We start from the raw sequence: 10,031 nt of genomic DNA on the forward strand, positions 1-10,031 counted from the left end.
TTCGGCGAATCTGCAGCCCATCAGCTCACAGCTAAACTTACATAGAGCAGTGTCATTGAGAAACATGGCCGCGTCCACGGGGGCTGCAGATGCTGCTGCTGCCTCACACTCTACAGCTCCAGCTTCCTCGGTTCCGAGCATGGGCAGTCCAGCGATCCAGTACAGTATGGTTCTGGAGCACCTGGTAGGGGAGAAGCGGCCCATTAAAGACCTGAGCCCCGGAGTTATGGGGGGTCTGCCGGTGCCTCCGAAAAGCGACGAGCAGAAGATGATAGAGAGGGGAATGGAGAGCTGCGCCTTCAAGTCGGTCCTGGCCTGTGTAGGAGGTAAACAACCGCACACTTGGGGGTAATTAGGTCACGTGTTAATAGAAAAATGGTTTATGGTTGTCACGTCTCTTTAAAATGGAAGAAAATCAACGTGGCATAGATTCGTATTAAGGAAAATAAAATCCAGAGCAACCGACTTTTAGAAGTCACTTACTTTTGTGAATAAAGTCTGTCATTTGTGTGTCATTTAATCTAAGAAAAACGTAATTGTTAGTGAAAACCTCTGATGTTCTTTGGGGAGCATTAGTAAACAAAACAGCATCATGAAGACGAATACAGGTCAGGGGTCAAGTTGAGAAGTTTAAAAATAGATATAGGAATAATGGATCACATGAACCTAAAAGGTTTATTCCATTTATGGAAATAAACTTTCAGAACTCATTCAGGGGTAACTGGAGGAGTTATCACAGCTTTAGCTGCTTTGCAAAGAAGAACCCAGCCAAAAAAAACAAAACGTGCATCATGTTCCTTCACAGATTTTCATTACTTTGGTTTGGCCTGTCCGATCAAATGCCAATACAAAACAACAACAAAGCTTTTGGTTGTAACGTGACAAATTGTGAGGCAGGTTTAAATTTGATTAACACTGATGAGAGTGTGTTCTTCACCGTCAGTGGCAGTGCTTGTAGCGAGTCCTATTTGTATCTGATAATGGAGCGTTTATCTTTCCACAGGGTTTGTCCTCGGAGGAGCTTTTGGTGTGTTCACAGCTGGTATCGACACCAATGTCGGCTTCGACCCCAAAGACCCGCTGAGGACCCCGACGGCCCGAGAAGTCCTTAAAGACATGGGCCAGAGGGGCATGTCGTACGCCAAGAACTTTGCTATTGTGGGCGCCATGTTTTCCTGCACTGAGTGCATCATTGAATCAGTGAGTGACATCATTTCCTGTTTTGTCCGATAAACATATAAACATATCACATGTTACAAACGTTTTGAATGATAAGTAGTTGGAAGGAAAAATATCTTTATAGTCTACCGCTTCTCTGAAAAGTTAATTGAATATACCATAAGCAGCTAAGCATCAATTAACCATCCATGTAGAAGATACATCTTTAAATGTAAAACTAACAATGTATATAAGAAAGATATATTATCTTTGTAATGATGCAGCACTCTACTGACACGGATGGATGTTTGAAAGCCTTTATTTCTGTTAATTATGATGATTTTCCACTTGCAGGTGATTAAAAGATGACATTTAAAATTAGAATATTACACCAGACCAATAAAAAAATTCAGTAAAAATATGAAAATGTGAGATTAATGAAAAGCATGTTTAATACCTGCTTAAAAGTTATTTTCAAAACACACTTTTAGCCTGACGAACGGCCCTCATCTAAACTTGTATTGTAATTTATCGAATATGACTTTAGAGGGGAAAACGCAGTCTTTGTCCTCCAGTTGTTGTGTCTCTGTCCCCATGAAGGTAAATCCATCAGTGTTTTTGCATCTGTTTGCTTTGCAGCACAGAGGAAAATCTGACTGGAAGAACGCGGTGTACAGTGGCTGTGTGACCGGAGGAGCCATAGGCCTTCGCGGTAGGTAACCTCCTCCTTTTCTGCTGGCTTCACCCTAAAATTGGGCTCCGCTTCACGTCATTCCACCATTTCTCCTTTTCTTCTGTCCGTCGCGCAGCTGGTCTCAAAGCCGGAGTCCTCGGATGCGGAGGATTTGCTGCGTTCTCTGCTGCCATCGAATATTACTTGCGATGAGACGAGAGGCTTTACGGACAAGAACTTGTTTTCTATGTGGACTCGCTGCGAGGAAGCCGGGGTACAGAGAGGAACGTCGACGAACGTTGGCTTCAGGGACTCTGCTGGGACCAGAACAGCGCTTGCAGGGGATGTTCCTGCATCTCCAGTCACAGAATGTCATGGGCAGAGAAACTTCTGCACCCGGGTCCTGATACCGAGGCCCAGAAACCAGTTTGGTTACAGGCTCGTTATCTAAATTGACAGAATGTAATCAAGTAGGATTATTTATATAAAGTTGTTTTTTTTCAAGCGGTTCCTTCACTCAGTAATTTTAACAAGCAGAAGTATTCTAGTGTCAAGTTTCCTGACTTGGGGAATTTTCTGAAACATGCTATGCCTCTTTCTTTGTCAGTCTGTGTGTTCAATATGACGGCACTTTGGGTTGTTGCCAGTATCATTGTGCTTCCGATTATGAATTAAAGGAGATAAGAGGATTTATGCTCTTAGGCTTTATGTTGAATACTCTTTCTGACCCAACTCTGCATTTATCCAGACTTGGTACCGGCACAGGGAATCACCGAGTTCTGACCCCTTATGGCCGCGTTCGACTTCTCGTTACTGCACTGACCTCTCTTGAGTGATTTCTTCTTTCTGGCAGTGATCAGGGTCTGGATTGCTAATCTATAAATATATAAATACTTTTCATTGACAGATTGTGACTTATTAAAAAGGCATAAAGAATCTCTCCATCTTCTCACTCTTGTTTCTTCCAGATGACACTTAAACATCCTGCGAAGTGTTGCTGTTCCATTATGACTTTCTCAATTAAACAAGAACATATTTTGGTTTTAATTAAATATTAATCTAATTTTAACAAGATTTTTATTTCGTCATAACAAGATTCAGCTGCTGCAACATATCTGTCTGAACACCTCCTCCTAAATATCAAATATGCTCACTTTGTCACTTCTTTTAAGTCTGAACTAACTTTTCACCTTTTAAATCTAGGACTTTTCCCAACATTTTTGATATGATCAGTATTGAAGGTTGGTCGATTTTATTTTTGCTATTTATAATAGTTTTAAATATGCTGGTACAGCACTGTTTTAACTATACTTAAACATGATATAATAAATAAAAAGGCATTTATTTACTCACATGTTTAAAATATTGAGCATTCAAAAATGGTTTGGCGTGACAAAAATTATGAATATGTGGAGAAGCATCACATTGCCTCTGATAAGGATACTTTGAGCCTGGTTCTTTTCTCTCAGAACCTTAGTGCTTTGATTTCTTAAGATACTGGGGCATTATAAATAGATGCCTGGTAACCCTCCAGTAAACTGAAAATAGGTTATTGGATCATTCAGACGGATATTGATCTAAAACATATAGCCAAGTCAACAAAGAAAATAATGGGACTCTATCATTCTATAGAAAGCAGGAGAAAACACGTCAGCCATAAAATGACCGTCAAAACCCAAAGTACTCTCACTAACACTGAAACCAGCCGTCGACAGTCACTTCTGCGTCGGTGTTACCCCGGCCAAGCCAACACCGGTCCCGTGCAACTTACTCCTTCTTAAATGTCCGACACAAGACAGCGGAAACGTTAAAATATTTAGATTTTACCTGAGTGAACTGGAGAAGAATAAAGGAAAGCGGTAAGATGAGAAAAAGATAGAAACATGCAGTTTCTTCTCCTCACCTGTTCGCTAATGCGGCGGAGCTGCTGCTTTCTGTGATGCTGCTACTGCCGCCGCCTCTTCTTCTTCTTCTTCTTCTTGGTTTTTATTGGCGGTTGGCAACAAACTTACAGTAGCATTACCGCCACTTACCGGTATGGAGTGTGGTTCGAGATGGTCTATAAACTTTCACTTTCTACCTTTTCCCTCCATTAACTCCTGATTAAACATACCCCCACACATACACACCTGCTTATATTATCCAACTTGCTTATAGCTTTATATACCCCTCTTTGATATTCTTTACACATTCACACCCAACTTGCTCTACTCATATCCTATGAAATAGCTTTGTTTTTTTAAGATACCGAATAATTATTTGAATATGTCTACTCCCGAGATCTCTCCTCAAAAATTCTATTAAATTAAACCTTTCTTTAATACCTACACACTCTCTCAGCATGCATCTTCTCTCTTCTTCATACTTACAACACTCTAAAATAACATGCTCTATTGTTTCAGACTTCTCACAATAATCACACTTTCCAGTTTCATGCTTTTGTATTTTAAAAAGTGAATAATTAAGCCCTGTATGACCGAACCTTAACCTTGTTATTATTCTTTCCTCCTTCCTATTCCTTCTTCCTATTCTTTTCTTTCCTACAGCCACCTGAATTTTATAAAACCACCTTCCTGTTAACCCTTTATCCCACCTTCTCTGCCATATTTTCATCATCTCTTCTTTGACCTTACTTTTCCCTTCCGATTTACTCATCCTAACTGTAACTGCCGCCGCCTCGCTCACGCGAGTCGTTGAAGTGACACGCGCTGACTGAGCCGGTGGGTGGAGCGCGTGCTGGATGATTTGGCGCAGTGCTCGAAAAGGTTTCTGGGAAACGTAGTCGTTAATGCTTCAAAAATTAAAAATGGCCAGGATTTTTTTTAAAAACAAGTAAAACAGCATTTTATACAAGTTTATATGATTTATTGCATAATCTTTATTAAAGGAAATAAACTTGGGCATCAATAACTCTGAAATGCAGAATTTTCTCTGTATTATATGGTCAAACTTTGAGACTATTTGGCTCCTTTTCATGTCCTGGAGTTAGAAAAACTACGGAGCCCCCTCCGTAGCTCCTGATGTGTTCTCGCTTCCCGTGTAATTTTTTTTTTTTGCCTTCTAGTGTGAGGCGACAAATCTGCCACTCACAATATGGCGGTGACGTTAACGCGCGACCCGGACGCTCAAGTGACGCTAAGTTCGTCACGATGCTAATGTTTAAACACTTCCCGGTTTTTATCCTGACACGTGTCTTGGGGCTCTGCTTGTCTTCATCAGACAAACCAAATGCTTCGTTCAGGGTGTTTTTCCGTCTGCATCTGCTGTGTTCGTGATTCCTCTCTAAGTTACTGCTAACACGATGTCAGAAGCAGTTCCTCCTTCCTCTTGTGTTCTCCCAGATAACTTTACAGACACTGATGACATGGTAGCTCAGCCAGGTGACATAATGTTGGTAAACTCTCCTCCTGATGATGCGAAGGAAATATCAAATCATTTGATGTCCCCTCTGGAGCAGCAGGACACAAACAGGTAAAAACTAAAATGATGCTCCTCCAGTCGCCGGAGTGAGTCTGGTGTAGCTTATTGAAAGTGTTTGTGTGTTTATAGTGATTCAGGAGACAGCTTGTTCATCACTCAGAAATGTGCACCTCAACGACGGAGGCGCTCAAACCGGAGATCAAACTTCAGGGCCCACCGAGAGTCACCAGAAGATGAATATGACGCATCCACCTCCGAGGAGGATCATCCAGAAGACAGCAAGTGGAAGAAGAAAAGCTGCACAACACCGAAGTTCACCTTTCATTTCCTCAAGGAGAGAATGATGACTAGGTTACCATATTATCAGAACAGAAAACTTCATGTACGACCACAAAAAGAAAACTTAAATGCCCGTTTCCTTATGTTGAAGACTTAAAAAAAAAAAAAGGTGCACATGCATTTTGATTGCAGTATTACGCCATGGGAGGTTACTTCAGATGTACGGAGCAGCTTTGGGACAGCTATCAAACAGGAGACGGTCTGCTGCTGTCTTTACCGACTGCGGACCAGGACGGAGGAGAGCCCATGTCTCCGATGTCAGAGTAAGTTTGTTTAACCAAACTAGCATATTTAAAACATGTACATACACTTAAAACTCTTCAACAAAATTTTGTTGGAAGAGGCATAGAAAACACATTACCTTCTAAACTAGTGAGGAGTTTAGACATACCTTTGAATAATAGTGCTGTTAATCAAAGGCAGATGAATGAGGTTAATCCCATAAGACTTGTTTTTGCAAAGTTCCTTAAAAACATTAAAAAGGGCTTGCATATAAAGACATTTAACCCATGAAATTTTGCTGATCAGATCAGGTGCAGTTCTGGTTGGGTAAACGGTAATTACCTTAACCCCTCTTAAGATCTTAAATGGCAAAAAATATATTATTTAAATATTTTTAAAAAGTCAAAGATCATCCAGTGTTTGAGGATTGTTTTTTTTTTATTATTCAAATGTTGGTGAAACACTTTTTTATTATGTTCTGATGACTTGTGTAGAAAGAGAGCAGATTTGTATATACGTCAACCAAGAAAGTAAATCGTTTCGGTAGAAGTTTTACCCAAACCATAAATTTCTCTTGAATGTTGATCACCAGATCAATATTATCACCCTTACATGTCAGAAAGTCATGCTAGAAATTAAATTATGTTTCTTAATTTTGAAGCAGTTGTGCAATGGTCCTATACTTTCATTCTGGCAGTAGAGCAGTGGTAAAGAGCATAATGTTGTCCCACTCTTCTGTTTCAGAGAGGAAGACGAAACTACAGAAAATGAAGACATCAGAGTGGTGGTGAGTGTGCTGCTAACTTCTAAGGAAGAAAAAAGAAAGCTTGTTAAAGTTCTTCCTGAGGAGAACATACAATTTTTGTCAACTCACAGGAAAAGAAGCTCTTTGTGGTGTCGAAAACAAAGAACTCCCAACCTTGGTACAATCCCAGAAAGAGATCCAGTGAAGAAACGCAACACAATGAAGAACACGACAATGCTGCACGCGAGCCACAGGGAGGACCGGGAATAATGACGCGCAAAATGTCGACGCGGATACCCTTGTTGAGGGGGCCGTCCTCTTCGAAAACAAAGGAATCCGATGAAATCTCGGAAGAGACGGAGTCGGTCGATAAACGAGTGTCAACGTCTGGAAACCTCCCTGCTGAAACTGGAATGGGAAAGAAGAGCAGATCTCCAGGAAATGAGAGTAGAGCAAGTGGTCTTATTCCTGAAGAGAATGAACAGATGCTTGGTAACGAAAGCGATGCCACATGCCGGGGTCTGAGTGCAGAGCAGAGCGACAGAGAAGCAACAGACTCTCATACTGGGGCGGAGGAACAAACCGGTGTACGAGATAATGATATAGAGTGTAGAACAATCAAGGTAAAAAAGAGGAAGAAGGAAAAAAAGGACAGAGAAGATGACAAATGTGTAGAGGAAGGAAAAGATCAGAGTGTAGGGGGAGCTGAGGGTCATCAGACTGATCCCTCGGCAAACCTCATTATCACTGAGGCAGTGGAAGCTCCTTGTATGGAGAAGGAGAAACGTCAAGAAGAAGAAACGTGGATACCCTCGTCGAGGGGGGCGTCGTCTTCAAAAACAAAAAAGTCAGATGAAATCTCGGAAGAGACGAAGTCGGTCGATAAACGAGTGTCAACGTCTGGAAACCTCCCTGCTGAAACTGGAATGGGAAAGAAGAGCAGATCTCCAGGAAATGAGAGTAGAGCAAGTGGTCTTATTCCTGAAGAGAATGAACAGATGCTTGGTAACGAAAGCGATGCCACATGCCGGGATCTGAGTGCAGAGCAGAGCGACAGAGAAGCAACAGACTCTCATACTGGGGCGGAGGAACAAACCGGTGTACGAGATAATGATATAGAGTGTAGAACAATCAAGGTAAAAAAGAGGAAGAAAGAAAAAAAGGACAGAGAAGATGACAAATGTGAAGAGGAAGGAAAATATCAGAGTGTAGAGGGAGCCGGAGGTCATCAGACTGATTCCTCTGCAAACCTGATTATCACTGAGGCAGTGGAAGCTCCTTGTATGGAGAAAAAGAAGAAGAAAAAGAAACTTGAAAACCAATATATCAAACAGGAGGCGGATGAACAATCAGACCAGCAGAAGGAGAAGGATTTTGTTGTGGTGTGTGAAACTGAAAATGTTGATACAGACTCTTTAAAGACCAACAAAGTTGCCGAGTCTGCGACGAATGACGTACATGTCCCAAAGAAAAGGAAGAAAAAGAAAAAAGACTCTTCAGATCTGAATCAAACAACAACAGAACAACCAAAGGCAATAGATCATTCAAGTAATGGTGAAGTTTTTCAGGAAATGCTGGAATTCAATGGGTTTAAAAGAAAAAAGCACAAAAAGAAAAAGAGGCAGCCGCCTAATGACAATCAGACAGATGTGGACTTATCAAATGATCCCTCGACCATGCCAGAAAATACAGACTTTGTTTATAAAAAGAAGAAAAAGAAACATGTGTCTGACCAAGTCGGACTTGCGGAAGAAGATGAAAGTGTAGAGAAAACTTCAAAAGACAGGCAAGATATTGAGCCGGAGACCAAGAAGAAGAAGAAGAAGAAGAAAATGAAGGACGATATCAACGTAAGTAATTCAGAGGACATGTTGGGATCTGGTGACTATTCCGGGCTTGTGCGCGAAAAGAAAAAGAAAAGGAAAAGGACCCCTTCCGTCCATTCTGCTGATGAGGAACAGTCTCCATCTGCTCATGAGTGCTGTGCTGAAAAGCCTGAGGTCAGCGCTGGTGAGTTAGCCGCCGAATCAGCAGACGTTTCTGAACATTTGCAAGAATCAAAAGATGGCAAGAAGAAAAAGAGGAGGTCAGCAACTGTCTCCGAGAGTGAGGAAAGGGAGCTGGAGGAAACATCTGAAGTGCTGGTCAAGAATAAAGAGAAACGCAAGAGAACTGAAAGGCTCACGGGAAGTTTGGAGAGCGCTGAGCAATCTCAAACCGAAGAAGCGGTGGTTGTGAAGAAGACAAAGAAGAAGAGAAGCAGACAGGAGGTCCCGCATGAGGAGCAAGGAACAAATCCTGGGACTGGTTCTAGGTTTAACGCAACGTCATCTAAAACATTTCCAGCAGAACTCGAGACGTCTTCCTCTCGCTGTGTGGAGAGGAAAAGCAAGCGCAATGCAAAAAGACGACTTTACAATCCAGATAAAGATTTTTTCTCAGACTTAAACAGAAGACCCGATAAATCATGATGTCACAAGGTTTATTTATTTTATTGTGAACTGTCCACTTTTTTAGAGTGACAATGTTGAAATTTAAAACTTTTTCGGTTCTGAATTATTATTATTTTTTTCTATATTTAATTTTGTATCAAAGTACTTTTTCACCAGAATAGTTTTCAATTATTTTAAAATTGAGACATAATGTACAAAAATTTAAAGAATTTTTATGAAAACTATATATTCTCCACCCTTTTTTTCCTTCCATCATAAGTCATTATGGACAAACACTTCAGTCCTAACTTCATCAGGTCACAAGACATATCTCCAATTTTTAAGGTCTTTGTTGCACTTAAAAGTTATAAGCTCACTTTTCATGTTCTGTTTGGTGTTTGCTTCTTCCTGTCCAAATGAATCTTCAGGCCATGTTGATACGAGATTTGCTTCACAGTGGATAGTAACTAACATCATCGACCAGCATTTTGAAAGGTAATGACACACAAGTTGTAAATGAACTAATCAGAAACTTAGAAAGTGCCTGGGTCAGACTTTAGAAACGACCTACGTCCCTGAGTTTTTTGGGGGGGACACAAAAAAATGTACTGTTTATGTCTTACAAAAAACATTCACCTCATATTTAAGTGGTTGGCTCATTTCACATGTGGTGTTTTTTATTAAGCTACTGTTGAATTTGTATTAATTTCAACAGCACAAAGAAATTTGAAAATTAGACTTTTCTTTGGGACCAACATTGAGTCAAAAAGATTTGTACTTGCAAATGTGCAGCCCTAACTATTAATGTTATGTAATTTGCAACATATTTTTTTTATTTAATTTATTTAATTTGTTGGGATTAGGCACCAAAACCTCTCCAGGATAGAGAACCTTATTCTGGTAAATCCAGCTATGCATAGTGCCATTATCCTTTCCCAGTTTCAGTTTTTTCTATCTGTTTTGTCTAATAATTTTCATCTAGCTTTTTCTGTGTGTTTAGCTTAGAAAATGTGTGTTTTGTTGTGTTTGGGGTGGCAACATG

At 40.6% G+C, this 10,031-nt stretch overlaps 2 protein-coding genes across 2 annotated transcripts; both read left to right on the plus strand.

Annotated features, from left to right (window-relative positions):
- On the plus strand, window positions 1–2,520 carry LOC114153585 (mitochondrial import inner membrane translocase subunit Tim22-like). The gene is made up of 4 exons (XM_028032236.1): window positions 1–326; window positions 1,004–1,200; window positions 1,798–1,870; window positions 1,968–2,520. The coding sequence occupies exons 1-4, from the start codon at window positions 65–67 to the stop codon at window positions 2,042–2,044; spliced, it is 609 nt and encodes a 202-aa protein (XP_027888037.1). The 5' UTR covers window positions 1–64; the 3' UTR covers window positions 2,045–2,520.
- Window positions 2,521–4,978: 2,458 nt separating this feature from the next.
- LOC114153485 (protein IWS1 homolog A-like) lies at window positions 4,979–9,234 on the plus strand. The gene is made up of 5 exons (XM_028032065.1): window positions 4,979–5,302; window positions 5,381–5,633; window positions 5,723–5,853; window positions 6,557–6,599; window positions 6,689–9,234. Exons 1-5 carry the CDS (start codon window positions 5,133–5,135, stop codon window positions 9,026–9,028), a joined length of 2,937 nt encoding a protein of 978 aa, XP_027887866.1. The 5' UTR covers window positions 4,979–5,132; the 3' UTR covers window positions 9,029–9,234.
- Window positions 9,235–10,031: the final 797 nt, after the last annotated feature.

Source organism: Xiphophorus couchianus, chromosome 11, assembly GCF_001444195.1.
Source record: "Xiphophorus couchianus chromosome 11, X_couchianus-1.0, whole genome shotgun sequence".
Classification (NCBI taxonomy): domain Eukaryota; kingdom Metazoa; phylum Chordata; class Actinopteri; order Cyprinodontiformes; family Poeciliidae; genus Xiphophorus; species Xiphophorus couchianus.